The 18,354-nt window shown below is 41.7% G+C and overlaps 1 protein-coding gene across 2 annotated transcripts in view; it reads left to right on the top strand.

Moving 5' to 3' along the window:
- Window positions 1-17,808, top strand: part of GLRA2 (glycine receptor alpha 2) — a 151,607-nt gene extending 133,799 nt beyond the window's left edge. For both annotated transcript variants that reach the window (XM_067566161.1, XM_067566162.1), the window contains one exon: window positions 16,333-17,808. In XM_067566161.1, coding sequence (XP_067422262.1) covers window positions 16,333-16,611 — 279 coding nt within the window. In that variant the 3' untranslated portion in view covers window positions 16,612-17,808. The remainder of the gene's footprint in view (window positions 1-16,332) is intronic.
- Window positions 17,809-18,354: the final 546 nt, after the last annotated feature.

The raw sequence follows: 18,354 nt of genomic DNA, 5'->3' as shown, positions 1-18,354 counted from the left end.
CAGCTTTATATCAACTGAGAGCTCCACCCAGCTGGTGTAATTCTAAGATGGGCAAGTAGTGTAAGATTTGAGCTCTTTCATGCTGCTTAGGGATGCACATGGCGGTTGGAACTGATTAAAAGAATTGGTCCTTGTTGGTTGTTCATTTCTGTTTCACATATATGGACAGAAATATCATGCAGCATATTCAGAGATTCAGAGCTGGTGAAAATATTAATCGGTGCTTTTATATAATTTGTTCCCTAGCATAATTATTACATAGTATATCAGTCGGTGAGTTTGTCACTGAGACTTGTGATGCCCAGCTCCTCAGTGAGCCTCTACCTTCTTTTTGGATGTGCTGATCTCAAGCACAGTATTTTTTGATGATGTTCTATAATTCTCCTTGACTTCCAAGGAGACTTGGAACAATGGTTAGTTTTTGAAAACCATTTAAGTATTGTCCTGGATCAGAATATTAATAATCTTTTCCATTGCAGGACTGGGTCTCTCTGACTTCTCTTTCTACTATAACAACAGAGGCTAAACAACTTTTGATACTCAAATAATGTGATGTGATTTATATAGGGGCATTATATCATATTTCAATAATTCTTGTCAATGTCCCATCAACTTGCCTGTCTTTTGAATCTTTGCTCACCATCTCAGACTTGAGAACTGCTCCCCATTATCTATACCCTTTTAGAAGTTACTCCCTGACCCCCAGAAGTTACTTCTGACTTCTGCATTGGTTGGGGAAGCAGTTTTCAAATTGTGTATGATGAGCAAAGATTAATCCAATAATTATTTTACAGTGGCATACAAGAACTTAAATGCACAGCGCAGTCATGGAAAGTAGCCTAACCTGACTGTGCTATGTTTGCAGTGAGTTCAGCAATCAGAGCTTTTTTAAAATTAGGGGCAAGAAGGCAGAGTTATGGATAAAAATGCCCAAATGATTTTTTTTTTAAGGTATGTGCAATTTTCAATATGGTCAGCAAATTTCAGTGAATGAAAAGAAAGTAGAGACTATGGTGTTTTCCTATAATTCTATAAACTGCAGCAGCTAGCCATATTGGCTACTCACATGACACTTGTGATCTGAATCAGAAGGACCTTGACAAGGCTCTGAAGGCAACACTGGCAGAGAGGAACACTATTGCCATTTCATTGTGGGCCTTGCCACAGTACACATTGTAGATAAATAAACAAGAGGGCAGGATTGGATTTCAGCACAAGGATTTGACAACCCAAACAAACAGCAGCCATATAGATTATCTATAATGGGAAAAAATAATATCATTTGTAACCTTTGATGCAATAAGCAAACTGAACACGTCATCATCATATAATGACCTAAGGAGGAACGGTCTCTCTATTTTTCCTTTGTTGTATATAGTTAATAGAACAGGCCCTGCTGAGCAGAAAGGGAATGTCTGATCAAGGGCTGTCCAGTGACTCAATTTTACTGACTAATACCTTAGATTGTCATGTTGCATACATACTTATAATAATACCAAGAACAGGAACAATAATGAGGCTCAGTTTTTTCTTTCCTTGTACATTGAAATGAAGGTGTGATTGGAATGGCCATACCTTGGATATAATCTCTTAACCCTCCATAATAGATTGTTGTATTCTTTATATTTTCATTTATTTTAGGACATACAAGTTGAAAGCAACTGTTTAAACATGACAAACATATTTAAATTGTCCCCTGCATGGCTGTCCCTTGAGGTGATGGCTTAATGGCCTAAGCATCACATTTTGAAATACCTAGATTCCCTCACACCAATGCTAGAGATGACACAGCCCTTCATCCTTCAGAGGCAGAGGCACTGAGTTCCATGCAGCTTATTTGTACGTGAGAGTTCAAAACCAGAGCACTTGCTTTGCAGGATATTAGAAATTCCACTGCACTTTTTGTAGGAGTGGGGCTTTGCCCTGATTTCCCTGGCCAGTATTTCCCTCCCTCATTGTTGTGCAGTATGATCTCAGTTTGGCTGTTGCATTTAGCTCCAAAGGTGCCTTTATCTTAGGGCTATTATATTTTCCTGCACAGTGTGACATATATTTCTCTATATTCAGAGGCATTTGGAAATGAAACTTTGCCTTGACGTTAGCTCTCACAGGCCTATACTTAATTTCAGATTGAAATCTGCCTGTTGTACCCACAATTGTGCTTTGGCATTTAGCATGGACCTTGCAAAGGAACATCAAGAAAAAAAATCATACAGTAGGTGGTACACTGTCAGTGTAAGCTGGGCAAATGCTATAGATCTGTGTTTGATGCCCTCTCATTTTACAATCTGTCCAGTTACTTGGCCCCCATCACTGTCAGGGCCAGATTTCCAATTAGGCATAGTAGACACGTACCTAGGGGTGCCAGCATTCTAGGGGTACCTAAACAGTGGTGGATTCTGCATGGGCTAATGGGGCCTGTGCCCAGGGGCCCCGGCCAATATGGGAGCCCTGCACAAGCACTGGAACTCTGGCCCCACCCCCTGCTCCTCCGTCTCTTTCCTGAGGCCTCTTCCTCTGCTCCTTCTCTTCTACATGAGGCCCCGCCCCCCGGCCAGGCCAGAAGCCGGAGCCCAGCGGTAAACATATTCCCCCTTCACAGAGCTAGCTGAGCCGGTTGCCCCAGCCCCTCTTTCCCCCCACCCTGCGTGGAGCTGGCCTGGCCAGTCCTTCTCTCCCCTGTCCTCAACACCCCTGGTGTGGAAAACATGAAGGTCAGCTGTAGGCAGGGGAGGCATTGAAGATGCTGTGCCTAGGGGTGTGTAAGGTGTAAGTCTGACCCTGATCACTATAGTACCTAAGTGCCTCATTAACACAGGAGCCAAGTTTGTCATTCTTACTGATGCTGGACAGAACTGTACTACTCAAATATCTCCATGGAGATAAATAGTACCCTCAAAAAATAAGGGACTATTCAATGTGAGTAAGGGTGTCAGAATCTGGCCCTAAGAAATTCATTTTCAAAACAATTCTGTGAGGTAAAGAAGTATTATCCCCATTTTACAGATGGGGAACTTAGGCACACAGGCCCATTGGGAGGTAGGTGCCTAAACACCTTTGAGGATCTGGGCTTGAGAGATTAAGAGACTGCTCAAACTCACACAGCCTGTGGCAGAGCCAGAAATTGAGCCCAGGTGTCCTGAGACCCAGTCCACTGACTTGCAGTATGGCAGAGAAGGCTGACAGGGAAAACCAGAGATTGTCTCTCCTGCTGATTACTTGCCTGCATGGTGATCTGAACCTGTTCTGTGGAGGCCCTGGCCTCTCTCACATGCTCAGACACGGACAGCATTTCCAGCAGCCTCCTTCCCCAAGCAGGAGAGCACCCAGGAAACACGGGCAACACCTCAGCAGCCAAATCCCCCTGAGCCTGCCATGGGTGACAGCAGCACTTTGGGATCAGCAAGCGGAAGCTCTTTCCTCCCCACCCTGATGCAGCGTGAGCATAGACTGATGCACAGAATCAAAGAGCCAGGGAAGCTTCCTACCCAGCCATGGGAGCTCACACTAACAGCCACATCTGTTAATCACGGAGCAGATGCCCAGCCGCTCCCCTGCACTGCAAGGAGCTACTGACAGGGATCTGGGCAGAGAGAGAGCAATGAAAGCCTGGTAAGGGGCCCTCAGGCCCAACCTCTGCCTCTATGCCACAGCATATCCCTGCCCAACCCTGCAGTGGCTGAAGGATACTCCCAGTCAGCAATGTCAGCCCAGTGCTGTCTCCCAGTGCAGCAAACAGGCCCAGGACTCCCTGTGCGTGTCTGGCTTTGGAGCCTGGTGTCCATGGGGTGGGATCCACCTAGCTCCAGGCCATGTCCAGGAATTTCCCTTAAACAAAGCATAAGACTCTGGGAATCCCCCTTCCAGGCACAGTCCAGCACAAAACCCCTCTTTCTCAGGGCAAAAAAGCTGCTTAAAAGAGTAACTATAAAGTCCCTCCCCCACTCTTCTAGGGAACCATCAGTCTGAGGAGGAAGATCAAGGGGAGGCATAAGAAAGAAGTCTCACAGATGTTCAGAACCCCTTAGTCACCCTAATGTAAAGCACACAAAACCCCCCAGTCTCCTTCATCTTCTGAAGAATCTGATTCAAGGGATGCCTCTAGCACAGGGGTCCCCAAATTTTTCCCCTGAGATCCACCTGTGCAGTTGCAAGCCCACTAATGCACCCTAACCCATCATTAACACTTCTTGAGGAAAATATTTTATTTTTTATTATTACATACATATAAACGTCACTGTAAATAAACAATGTACACATTTCCTTTTCATTTTAATGTAAATAATTTTAATGATAGAGTTCCCTAGCAATATGCACTCAAATAAATGCTTCAAGATCTTTAAACCAAACAGTTTTAATAAAACTACACTTAAAAAAAAATGTTGAGAGCCAAATGTGGTGTTTAAACAAGGAAAACACAATTTTGTATAAAACTGAACAATAAGCAATACAACAAAGTTAACAAAATTGTTAAAAATCCCATCTTGCGTTATTATTTGTTGATTTTAAAACAAAATAATTGTCCAGCTTTGAACACTATATTGTGCTTTCAATTTTTTTAAAGTGTAAAATCTGAATTTCTGTGCTGTGTAAGTAAAGACACAACTCTACTCTCTACTAATTAGAAAGAATAAAATATTGATAATAAAAATATTTAAAAACTTACAGACCAGGAGTCTTCGTTATGGGATGGATGTGCCTGCATCTCCTTGCACAGTTTTTCCAGCTTAGTGAGGCTCAACCTGATCTCGCCTTCAATTTTGAGTCCCCTGCTGATTCTGGGCCTTGAGCATGGCACCTGTCTGCTTTCCCTGAGCTGACTCTGTCAGGCAGGGCAAGTGGATCGGGCTGTGTGCCCTGGATCTGCATCGAAAGGCCAGGGTTGAGAGGAGAGTGGAAAGATGCAGTCTGGGGTGACAACACCCCTATATGACCACTACCCCCAATCTCCATCCCTTGCTTGACTGGAGAATGCAGCTGTGCCAGTGGACCACCCGGGATTGTGTCATGGCTCACCTTTGGGCCACGACCCACAGTTTGAGAATCCGTGCTCTAGAGACACACAAGGAAATTTGTTTGCCTCAAACTGCATAAACCTCCAGAGTCCAGCAGGGCCTGGATCCCCCACTCATCTTCACAAAGTGCAGCCCAGGGGATAATTCATCAGCTCCTTGTTCCACTGCTCACCTATAAGGAGTTCAGCATGGGGGATAATCATTAGTGCTCAGTTCTCCAGCTAACCCTCACAGAGTGCAGTGTGGCAAATCAGTGCAGAACAGTGCAGGCCATTGACATGTGCTGTTTCCTCTAGGGGTATGTCTACACTGACAGCGACAAATTTGCCACCATCAGATCGATCTATGTGGATCAATTGAGCAGAAGTGAAGAAATACTCAATTGATCCAGAAGTTGATTTAATAAAACCACATCCCCAAAAAGCATAGCGCTGCGTCAACAGGAATGCATTTCCTGGCAGCGCAGTGCAGTGGAGACAGTGTGCTAAATGAAAGTTATGAAGTCAACAGGAGTTACACAAGCTACTCTGCGTAGCTAATGTAACTCCCATTGACTGCCGCCGAATTTCACCAGCAGTGTACACCAGGCCTAGGTATGCATATACACAACCCTACAAAGGGAATTCTCCCTCCTTAGGGGTGGAAGGCCAAAACGTCAAATCAGAACTAAAGATTCAAATAATAAAATATTATCAAAAAAAGAAAAAGAAAAAAAACAGCCCACCACACAAACAGATGTTCAGGAAAAGTGTACTGAGTATTGTGAGCTATGACTGTGAAGTCTGCAGATGCCTTAGGAAAGCTATAGCTATATATTGCTGCTTCTACACTCTGTGAGTGTGTAACAGTGGGATACGCATTTCCTACCACACCTAAAGACTGGGACATCAGCAGGCAGTCGTCCTCAGCTGCCGCTGCAGATCATCATGTCTTAACAATTGGGCTGTCATTCCCAGCTGTTGCTGTGGCCACCAATCCCTTATGTACTGGTTATTGCTCCCAGCTTCTGTTGCAGGTTACCATGCCTCACTACCACCTCCATCTCCTTTTCCCAGCAGATGGTTATGGAGTGATCAGAGGGACAGGAGTCCAGATGAGGAAGAACTCTTGGCCCTCTATTTCTTTCTTCTACCCTGTCCGCCATCCTATAAGGCCTGAAGATTCCTTGGTGTGCACCCATCAAAATTTATCCTGGTGTTATTTCCAATGATAAACTGGTCAAGGACTCAGCATTTATGACTGGGAAAAAAATTTACCTGAAGAGTGGCCTCTTCACTATATAGGCCCTTCATAAGCAGCCAAGTCAAGACAGACATAGTCTCTGCCCCTCCTGCGAAGATGAAATCTACCAAGGGCATCAGGCCAACAAGAATAAACAAACAATAGAGAATTGTTATCTGACATCCTAAGTGCCCCCTGCTTTCACAAGCAATGCTAACATGAGTGGATGGTATTGCAGGTATGGTCTTGCTCAATCTATTTAATAAAAAAAAGTTGCACATCCTAAGAGCTTCGTACCTGAGGAGGAGTCAGGGTACGCAGAAAGCAATCCTAGATTTCCTATGGGAGCAATTGAACCTCTCCCCTTGTCTTCAGAGGGAAAAAAAAGCCTTACTTTATATTATTCCTTGTTTAAAAATAAAAGGCAAAAAGGCTGCAGGACACATCTCGACATCCAGTATCTCAACAGATCATTAAAATAAATAAGTAAAATAATAAAATAAAATGTCAAGATAGTGACCTTAAAATCCACACTACCTGCCATCAATGGACGGGACTATATTACATCTATCGATGTGAAGGATACCTCTCTCCATATCCCAGTTCCACAGTCTGACAGATGCTTCCTAAGTTTTCCTCTCGGAGCACAACATTACCAATGCAGGTAATACAGTACAGGTAATACAGTACAGTACAATACAGTACAGGCCCTTTGGTTTAGCAACAACAATGCAAGTGTTTATGAAAGTACTGGCAGTATTCATATCAGCTGTCAGAAAATGAAGGGTCTTTGGCTATCCTTGGGTGACCTCTGTATCCAATCCTCATCCAGTGTCAGTTGTAGCCTGTACCATTGAAGCATTAAAGATGCTGCAGAGCCAAAGGTTTGAGAGCCAGTTAGCAGCCTCAGCATATTCCCAGTCTCTGAGTGGGAATGGTTACTTTCCTCTGCAAAGTTGCTTATTGAAGGAAAGGCAGGAGAAGCAAAGAAATCTTTTCAAAACAGGGGAGTATCCATTCATATGCTTGTCTCTTCTGGGATCAATGATGTCCCATGTGGATATTCTTAGTGGGTCAGTGCTCACATGAAGCCACCACAGAGCTTCTTATCCCTTCCTCAACTATTTTTATCCACCCCACAGTGAAGGCATCTCACCCCCAAGAGAATTATCAGGTCATTCACATGGGGTCAAGGACTGTACAAGGAATCTGGTCCAAACAAGAGAGCAAGCACAACATAAACTGTCGAGAGCTCAGGGTAATCCAATATGGTCTCAAGGCTCTGCTCCCATATTTAGACTTACCCCAAGTGCCGACAACACCTCAGCCATGTCATACATCTACAGACAAAGAGAACAATATTTATTGTCCTTCAAAGAGAAGCTCACCTCCTGATGACTTGGGAAAAGGACAATGTGCAGTCAATCTGTTTCCTCCACATCCAACGCAAAATGAAATGTTACAGATGATTGGCTCAGCAGGCAAAAATTAGATCATCCAGAATGGGAACTACCACTAGAGGTGTTTCATCTTCTGGTAAAGAAATGTAATTTCTCAGTGACAGTTCTGTTTGCCTCCTACCTGAATGACAAGGTTTCTATGTTATTCTTTTGCTGGTGGGATCACAGAGACAAAGCAAAAGATGGCTTGTTGCAAAGATAGCTAAAATGGACTCTTATGCCTTCCCTCTCTTTTCCTCTCCTCACCAGAATGCTACGGAGAAGCAGCACTGGTAATTTGGATATCCCCATTTTGGCCAAAGAGGCCTTGTTTCTGTGATATCCTTGGCAGGGTACAAAGACCTCCCATCTGCTTTCCATCTAGAAGGGATATGATATTAAAAGGGCCAGTCATGCTCCTGCATCAAAATCCATAGTCTGAGCCTAGCTGCCTGGTTCTTGAACAGAGCCTCTTAAGCCAACAAGGTTATGCAGAAAGCTAATATCCAGTAAATATACTAACTTGGCGCATGCAAGGACCTGACTGAGCTTTAACCATTGGTGCCAGGACAAGGGTTTCAAGTCCCTCCACCCCCCCAAAAACTACACTGGTACCACAGATTCATGTATTTCTTTGAAATGGACTGTGGCTGTTCACACTCTCAAAGGGCAAGTTATGGCTTTGTCTTGCATCCTTTGCGCAGTAGAGAAATAGTGAATTTCATCTTACCAATATGTCCAACATTTTTCTTATGACAGCAGAATCTCTACTACATTCTCCTGACATGCATAAAGTTCTTTTATGTGATCTTACTTGGTTCTCGGTGCCATTACAGACCCTCCATTTCAAACACTCATGGAAGTGTCATTACTTTTTAACCATTAAAATGGCTTTTATTTTTTTAATGACAATCATGTCTGTTCACAGGGTTTTGAGTTAAGAGGTCTTTTCCTGAAACCTCAATACTGCACATTCCATAAAGCTGAAGTGGTACTCAGAATTGACTCTGTCTTCATACTAAAGATTAGCTCCAAGCTCTAGAGAGCACAGGGAATTCATATTCCATCCTTCTGTTTGGCTCCAACCCACTCCAAAGAGAAATTGTGGCATACTTTGGATGTCTGCAGGGCTCCCAAAGTATATATTCACCATGCAGCTCAGGCCAGAAGGACAAATACTTTGTGCTTTATTATCCAGAGTCAGAGGGAGAGAAGACTTTGAAATCATCCCTTTCCAGAAGGCTGTGATATTGTATCTCAGCGATTTACAACTCAAAAAGCCTAACTCCATCTTCCAACATCAGAGCTCACTCCCCCAGAGCCATAGCAAATTCATGGGCAGAAAGATCATATGCATAGAAAATCAGTAAAGCAACCTTCTGAGCACCTATTCAGACTATCTTCAAAACTCTACAAGTTGAACATCTGGTCATCTCATGCTACCTTTGGTAGCTAGATGTTCCTCACTGTAGTAACTATTAGGAAAGGGTTATCCTCTTTCACATCTATCCATAACTGAATATCATTTCACCCCTCCAATCCCCCCAAGCAGATAACTCTGTGAAAATCCCAATGTCATGGATTTATGGGTCTCATTACAAAATAGGACATTTTTTTCTGTCTTACCTGAAAATTTCCTTTCTTGGAGTAAAGAAGTCCACAGATCCCACCTACCCTGAATGGGGTGTTAATTGGAAAAATATATTGAATAACTAATTGGCACTCAATGTTCAAGCCCAAGTGCTGCACCAAAAAAATCCCTCCTAGTAACTTTTTTTGAGTGCCTATTATGTTCATGGCTTATATCTCCACAACCCCTAGCTCAGATGATCTCACGTGGGTTATAACCCTCCCTGCACAGTCCTGAAGCACATCAAATTTCAAAAGGAATCTGACTAACTATGTCAATTTTAGAGGACATGGAAAGGTCGACCATAAAACAAAAGTCATGACACAACCTTAACTACAGAGGCGCTGCCATGCCATTATACTACATTTTATAGGGCTGTTTGCTTACAGTGTTTCAATCAATAAAACAGTAACTTCTGCAGCATGAGACTGAATTCAAACTGGGGCAGAGGTGCTATTAACATCATGATTTCTCTTCTGTCTGTTTGGGGTTTTAGTGCAGTTGGAATGGCTTCTGGATACATCATGTTTGTTTTAAATTGGCTGTGTGAAGAATTGTACAGGTGTACGAACTGTAAATGGAAGTCAAATCATGTGGTTGCCCTTGAAAATATCTTCTTGAAATTCCAGCCAGATTTGAATAAACAAGCACCCTAATGACATAACTATATAATTGCAAGACACTGACATTCTTTCAGGGTTAAAAAAAATATGTACCTTAATCAATGTTATGGATTGCTAAACTTCTTTCTCTGAGAATAGAACCAACAAATAGTTGAAAAATCAGTTTGAGCTTTATCTTTAGCAAACACCTAGAGCTTAAAAAATATTGATTATTTATTAAGCATGTGTTCATGTAGGCGGTGTGTAAGCAGATATAGAATTTAGCACACAGTTATAAAATTAGAACATATAGGAAAAGGCAGATGGCATTACTGTACCTGTATTACCAGATATAGCACTGCAGTGTTCCAGCAATGTGCTGAATCATTAATCTCTCCTCTTATGGATAATTTAGCAAGTTATTGAGTTTTGAACAGACTAGAGAAACATCTAATATGCATGATTGGCAACTCTTTCTGTTAATCTCCAAAATTAGAAAAATAGCAAAATCCCACATTCTGGTTTTGAATACTTTTAGTATTCATTTTCCAAAATTCACTAAGAGGATCATGCAGCAAGTTTCTGGGCAGCCAGAACAAGCCAATATAATGAAGGGTAGATAAAAATGATTCAACTGTACTTCAGTTTTTCATGTCAGGATCTGAGAATGTCCTATTTAATGAAATGTAGTACAAATAAATCACAAGCTATTGCAAATTGTCTTGCAAAATTAGAACTGTTTTGAAACATGGGAAACTAGGAATTTCCAAAAACAGATGTGTTTTCTTCTATTTAACTATTCTCCCATTCAACTTCTATTTAAAAGTCTACATTTCTAAGTCATTTAATGTCAATTTAAGCATTCAAGCATTTTTAATTATTCTGAGAAACTAGAGAGAGAGAAATTCACATAATTTATTAGCCATGTCTGTATTTTGTTAACTATAACAGTTTTGGCAATTGACCCAACACTTTTGATCCTAGGAGTCCAACTGGACCCCAGAAAATGTTACTCTAAGACCAGTAGGTTTTGCCAAAGGATGAGGATGCAGAAATCTGAAGCCAACAAGAAGCTTGAATGTTATGAGTGCACTGGGTGAGGTTATTGGGCTAACTTAAATCTAAAGGCCCAATTCACCAGAATGCTGCAGCTGCTTTGTACCACCTCAAATGACTCAGTGACAGAGAAAGATGATAGTAAAGAGGATTTGGAGGGGGAAGATAAGGTGTTTATTTAGAAGCAAGTTAAGAAAGAGAAACTGAGATGCAGAATTGTATGGAGAGAGATGAATCTGGAGTACAGAGATAGATTTGGGAGTAATCAGCATAGATGATAGCTGAAACGGTGTGAAGTGATGGGATCTCCCAAAGGAAGGGTATAAATCATGAAGGGGGGGACAAGGAGAGAGTCCTGTGGCACTCCTACTGATACAAGGAGGATAAAAGAGGAAGACCCACCAGAAGAGATGATTAAGTAACAGTTAGAACATGAGGAATAGAACCCAGAGAGGACAAAATTGCACAAGCAGCAGACAGGTCAAGCATGAGGATCCTGTAGGGACCTTGAGATTTGACCAGGAAGCGATCACTAGAGACCTTTGTGAGAGCCTTTTCAGTGGAGTGAAGGGGACAGAACACAGACTAGCAGAGATCAGTGAACTTTAGGCAATAATTGTAAATGACATATTTAAAGATGTTAGAGGTAAAGGGAACGGAAGAGATGTGGCAGAAGCTGGACATTTTGATGAGTCAAAGGACATTTTACTGAGAATGGGAGAGTCCCGCATATGCTTTTATTTAGAGGAGGGAGGAGCCAAAGAGAAAACTGAGACTGAGGAGGAGGAAGATGTTGGGGTTAAATCAGATTAGTCTGCAGGAGGGAATGGGCTCATAGGAGCAGGGGGAGGGATTTGAAGTGTTCAGCAGGTGAGAGCATTAATCATGGAGGAGAAAAGTATTGGTGTAGCTACATCAGTGCATGCCCACCATGTCTAGTCATGGCTTTAGAGCGGGAGAGGAAGGAGGCTGGAGAGAGAAATCATGGCAAAGCTTGTTGGTCTTCTCTTTGGAAAAGTTAGCAAGATATTGTATGGAAAAGGAGGTGGGTGCAGGAGGATTCGTGAAGGGAGTGGAATGTGACACAGACAATGGAGGGGATGGGTCTGGGCATCTGTGAGGATGGCAACATGATGCTGTTTGGCCAGGACCATTTTGTAAATAAAGGATGAGAAAACCACACTGAGGAAAATCTGCATGATCATAAGGCTTTCTCCAGAGGCATTGGCATGGGAGTGGGAGCAGAGAAAAAAGAGACTGGCCAGGGTTGGGGGTTAGTGAGGCAGATGATGTGATGGGAAAGAAGGAAAAGGAGTAAAAGGGATAAAGTGGAGTGGTGAGATTGAAATACAGTCAGCAGAGGCAAAGGAGGAGACAGCTGGAAGAAGGGAATTGGTGGTGGCATGTAAAATGTCTCCTATTTCCATAATTCCCTTATTTCCATCACAGATGAGCAGTTATCAGACACATGCATCACTACACCTGTTCTCAAGACTGGAAAGGAACAAAGTGGGCCAGTGTTTGCACATTATACAGATGAGTTCGTTGTTATCTCATTTAGTACTCCCCATACTCCTTCCAAATCTATCATATCATGGACAACAACAAATAAGGGATGCAGACTGTTGTAACAAAGAGGCGTGCACACACCACTACATGCAATGCAGTCCACATGGTAAACAAGTATCAGTTGTACAAGAACATATAGCACTCTGTGGTCTGGTGTACATGATTACGGTAAAATTTTACATAGGACCTTATTTCATATCCATCCTATGCATATTATGAAATGACCTGGCGGGAATTTGCATTTATCATTTACCCAATGAAAAAACAGTTGTGTAAAAGGTTAGCAAATCAGGTTGCTGTATCTTGAGTGCCTATTGATTTTTAATCTTATGTGGTCTCATTTGCTATGAATAAAAAAATCAGTTTTAATAGAATGATCCCTTATAAAAGTAGATCAAATGAAAAGACAAGGAAGAATTTGTGGTAGTAAATTTCTAATAGCTTCAAGCCATCAGGACGTTTTTAAGATGTAACGACTTAACTTTAAGAAACTGAGTTCTGAAATAAAGACAGCTGGCAAATCCTTTGTTTAACCCAATCACACTTCAGAGCCATGCAAAAACACCCAGTGAAATCCAGATGATTGAGATTTCAGCTAGCAGAGCAGCTAAATGATAAGCAAAGCAAGAAAGGCAAATAATTTGTGTTATGGAAGATATGGGGGAAAAAAACAATACTTTATTGGAAGCTCAGTGCTTAAAACTGGTAATTGGAAAAGGCATTGATTTGTCAATTGTCTTTATTCGCTGCAAAAAAACAAACAAACCTAATGGAATTTGCATGTGAATACTTTTAAGATCATGCGGACATTCCTGTCTATTTTTAGCTACGGATTTTAAATTATTAATATCATTTGCAATACTTAATTAGTTTTGGGAAGCATTTGCATAAATTAAATGCATGAAATCTGTCTGAGGAAGCTGTGGTAATCTCTCTCTGGATGTCTGTGGTTTAAGTAAATAGTTTAAAGGAAAGGATCCATCAGTGGAGGAAAAAAGCATGTTCTTTTCCTTCCCCACATGGAAAATCTTCAGCTGACGGAATTATATATATATGTATTTGTTATTTTTGACCAAAGTAGCAGTGATCTGGTGCACACTCAGAGATGACAGGGGAATTCATTTCAGTTCCCACATTCCTCCAATCTGGCATGTACTGCCCTCATCTATCATTCTTTCTTTTGCTGTTGCTAGCTGCCAGGCTTTCCTCTTTGCTGGGGAAGACTGCTGCTTGCCCAGTGCCCCTACAGGGGGAGTACGGGTGCATAAGGCACTTCCTTACTTCCCTGTATAGGCTGCCTACATTACGGGTCACAGCTCAAGTTGGAGAACCCTCTGTGGAGCTGCCACCCTCCTTTCCATGCATCTGAGTGGGCTGTAGGTAGGCAGGGCAGGGCATGGATTGAGCCTTAAATCGCACCCCCTTCCCCCTATTTCACCAACCAGCTGGCATAAAAAGGGACTTCCTTTCCATCAGTGCCTAGTAAAAGGTTTCTGCAGATTACACTGCTTTCCCGCTGCATCATGTGGGGAACCAGGGACCACACAGTGACTCTGAGATAGGTGCTACCCCTTACTGAAGGCAAAATGGATTGTTACAGTCTAGCTCTAAGTGCGGAATCACTGAAAAGAGGTAAAATTGAAAACTAAGGCTGAAAAAATAATCAGGAAAAGAGTCCTAATAGTGAGATCTGCTGGGCTGGTATCCACACTAGAACTGTAACCAAGTCCTAGGAGTCAGTGAATTGTCATATGCACTACAATTCTATATCCTTTTGTCCTCTTAACTGGATTGGATGAGTGGGGCAGTCCAAATCAGAAAACAAGGGTATTGTAACAGAGTCCCTCAACTCGATTCTAACTGAAGCATAGACCATAGAGTGGTTTCCAAAGGGAAGTAGTGGAAGCCACCTGGCCTGAAATATTCAAACATGGGCTGGGTGAAAGCACTTGGGAATTTATTGTCAAGGAACAATCCCAGTGCTGTCGACGTCCTCAAGACCTCAACTGTTGGCTCTGGCAGAGGTGCTTCCATTGCCAGACTGCAGCGGTGAGGGATACAATGGTGGAAGTACCCCGAGGCTGTTGCGCACCAGGTGTACAGGGCAAGCAGGATTAAAGCACCTTTACAAATGTGATCCAGCTGAAGCAACCATTTTCCACTCACTGAGAGCAAATTAGGTTGGTCAGAAATTTGTTGCCTATAGAAATCAACAAGAAAGGCAGGCAGATGTGTGAGGGAATTTTCTCCTACGTATTTACCATTTTTGAAGTTTTTAAGTTTTAGCAAATGGAATTTTAAGTTAAATTTGTATTTGTTTGCCTGGTAGACAGAAAGGGTTCTGGAGTTCGACACTGACCTCAGAGACCTCTTTCAAATTGAGCTGGTTTTACATTGGTGTAACTACACTGACTCCCCTGGAGTTAGTGCTGCTTTAAACTTAAACAGAGGCAGACTAATGTGACATTCCTGCTGACATGTATATATTTAAAATAAATACATATGATAACACAACTGCTGAAAATCTGTTGTCCTTTAATCACCTTCCACATCCTGTATTTGTATTTCTTCTGAAATGGCTAGTGACGCAAGAACACTGCAGGCAGTGCCTCTCCCTGCATGGTAGCAGGGTTTAGGCAGTCATTAACTAATGCAAAAGAAGCACGGTACCCTGAATTTGAGTCTTGGCAGTCTCATCTTTAAGCACTTTACTTATTTATAATAATTAGTATGACCAACATTTTTACCTTTTTAGCTTTTCCCAGAAGGACTGAAAACTGTAAATGAATAAATTGCAAAGAGAGAGCAAAGCATTTCACTTTCACACTGCTGAAAATTTGAAATGAAAAGGATCCAAGTGGTAACAAGCTCTATGTCAATACAATTACACACCTACTGGTGGGTACAGGATATGATAGTCTTCACACCAGAGTACCTGGGTCTCAAAAGCACTATTTGTTACCGTCACTTCTTTTATCCTCACTCACTAGAACCCATTTCTTTTCTTATAACCTTGTGGTGAATTGTTATTTGCTCACATCAGTACGTCAGCTCTAAGGTAAGCAAAGCAAGCTTGATGATGCAGGTGATACAGATGGGTGGCCCTCAGTTGAAGGAGAGAAAGTGGAGTTATAAAGCTTCACATCACCTGTGGATCTGGCCTATTGTTTTTTGCAATCCCTTTCTGTCTTGCAATCTGAAAGCTGTGAGAGCACTCTGCACTTGTGAGCCTAAGGAGAGTTTATTTAAAATCAACATTGAAATGTCTGTCAGTCCAAAAAAAAAAAAGTCAACAGTGAAATCAGTAACATAGCAGATGATGGGTTCACAAAGCTATTCCTGACTGGTTTTTGTCCCTAGACAAATCAACTATATGAACTAGGGCAGCTTTGGGGCATGCCTTTCATCCCGAGTAGAATGCGGGAGACTAGAGTTACTTTGGTGGTTTTGAGTCATTCATGGAGGACTGCCAATAACTGTAACTCAAATATTGTTATTCTATCTGCTTGGCAAAATGGTTACGAAAATTTACCAGGTCAGGCATGAAGTCTTCATCACCTAGTTATCCGGATGATGATAAAGGCCATGATATTTACTCACCTTTCAAAAATATTATCCAGCTTGAGGCGAGTGAGCCAGTGGAATTTTCTAAGGCAGAGTTAAATTAACTTATACCACAGGAGCACAAAGCTTGTCAGCTGGTTTGTTAAGGAACCTTGCAGTACTCCTTGATGCCACAACCTTAATTTTATTCTATACAGACAGTTGATTGTCTCTTACTTCTGTCCTTTATCTTCCAGGAAGACGATGTTACCCGTGACAGTCGATTCAATTTTAGTGGTTATGGGATGGGTCACTGTCTACAGGTCAAAGATGGCACCGCAGTCAAGGCAACTCCTCCAAACCCTCCTCTGGCACCACCAAAGGATTCAGATTCCATCAAAAAGAAGTTTGTTGACCGTGCAAAAAGGATTGATACAATATCCCGAGCTGCATTCCCACTAGCCTTCCTCATTTTCAACATCTTTTACTGGATTACATACAAAATTATACGGCATGAGGATATTCACAAGAAATAGGCAACTCTCTGGGGTGCTGGGACCTTCTAGCCAAAGTGATTTGCTTGTAAATAAACAGTGAAATGTCTTTCTGTCATTTGGACTGAGGATTTTTTTCACCCATGCTACTGAAGAGAATAAGACAGAAAATGGAACGGAAGAAAAAGCATAGAAAAAAAGGTGATTGACTGCAAAAAACAAGATGCTGTGGGACCATGCAATAAGGATCCCCTTATGTACTCTCGATATTGTTCTTCCAGATTCTGCATTGATTAGACATTCTTAATCAGGGCCAAATTTTACTCAACATTGTCACTAAGATATTGAAGAAAATAAAACAACCAACCAAACTGAAACATCTGCTATGGGACTGTAGTGGCTACAGTACAGTGAGTTATAAGAGGACCAAACTTATTCAGGATAATGCTGCCTTTCTATTTGAAACAAGTCTACTGAGCTACATTCCATTAAAATGTCTGTAGTTAGCAGCTCACCAAGAAGTCCTTTTGTGTGTTGTAATTATTTCTACTAACAGGGAAAAAATGATTTATACTTTAATATCCTTGTGGGTGTGCATTTTAATATTATCTTGCTTTATTAGAATTGTAATTTTGGGGTCAAACTTGTGTATTGTGCAATTTATTTGATAGCTGACACTCATAGAAACCAGTGAAACTGCCCATTTTATTTTTGTTCTAAGAGAGTGCACTTATTTCATTTGATTTCTGCTGTTTTTACATGCAACTTGAGGTGCCAAACTGTATTTTTCCTATTGTGCTACCCTGTACCACACTATTTATTAAGAACTTGTTTCCAGGCTGGTGTAGCTCAGTTTAGCATTGACTTTCTATTACTGCTCTCATTGTAGCTGCAATTGATAGCTCTATAGGTAAACACAACTTGTTTACAGACCTCTAATTTATATCTTTACTCCAAGTGGCTATCATTTTAAATATCATTGACTAACCTAAGAATTTTAAAACTGTACTGTGATTTTCATAACCTGTTACCTTTCGGTGCCAGAGCTACGTGGTTCAAATCCTTGCTACATGTTTTAAAGGAGAAAAAAATAAAAATGAAAATAAAAAAGGTATTTTTGCTTACACAGAAAAAGACAAACTGTATGATAAAACATAACAAGATCATTCAAAATTTTACACCTGCTGTAAAAGCGTTTATTAAAAAAAAGGTATTTGTTCAATTTCAATAAAGCTAAGTGTGCTACTAATTTTTCTTCTCTTTTCTTTTCAGTCTCCTTTGTCATTTGGGATAGTGCTATGTTCATTAAAGGCCAGATTCTCAGTCACAGCAGCAGTAGAAAAGCAGCAGTGTGGGGAACTTTGAACTGGCGCAGCAAGCCCTACTTTAGTCCCCGCTGAACTCCCCAGCCCTGACCCCAGCAGAAGAGGCATTCCAGGGCAGTCTAGGGGTTGAGAGTGGAGCTTAACACACTTCCAGCAATCCTGTTTGGCTGAGCAGACCCTTGAGGGCTTTTATCCACCATCACAAGTTATATCAGCCCTGAAACTCCTTTGAAGAGAGGTGTGCCACCCCTGACAGACTTCCCCTTGATAACCTGCAGCCTTAGAGGAAGGTACACTGAACTACAAGCCAAATGCTTATTGGCTCTAACCTTCTCCAAACTGGTCTTAATATTTCTGTGCACTTCACAACCTTCATCAACTAAGACCTCACATACCCCTACTTTAAGGGAAGGGACTATCATGTGCCCACTTAACAGCTAAGATAACTGAGAGGTTAGTT

The sequence above is a fragment of the Emydura macquarii genome, unplaced genomic scaffold, assembly GCF_026122565.2.
Source record: "Emydura macquarii macquarii isolate MOO-44397 ecotype Brisbane River unplaced genomic scaffold, CSIRO-AGI_Emac_v2 contig_2734, whole genome shotgun sequence".
NCBI lineage: Eukaryota > Metazoa > Chordata > Testudines > Chelidae > Emydura > Emydura macquarii.
Note: the sequence above shows the minus strand (reverse complement) of the source record. Positions and strands in the feature narration are given on the sequence as shown.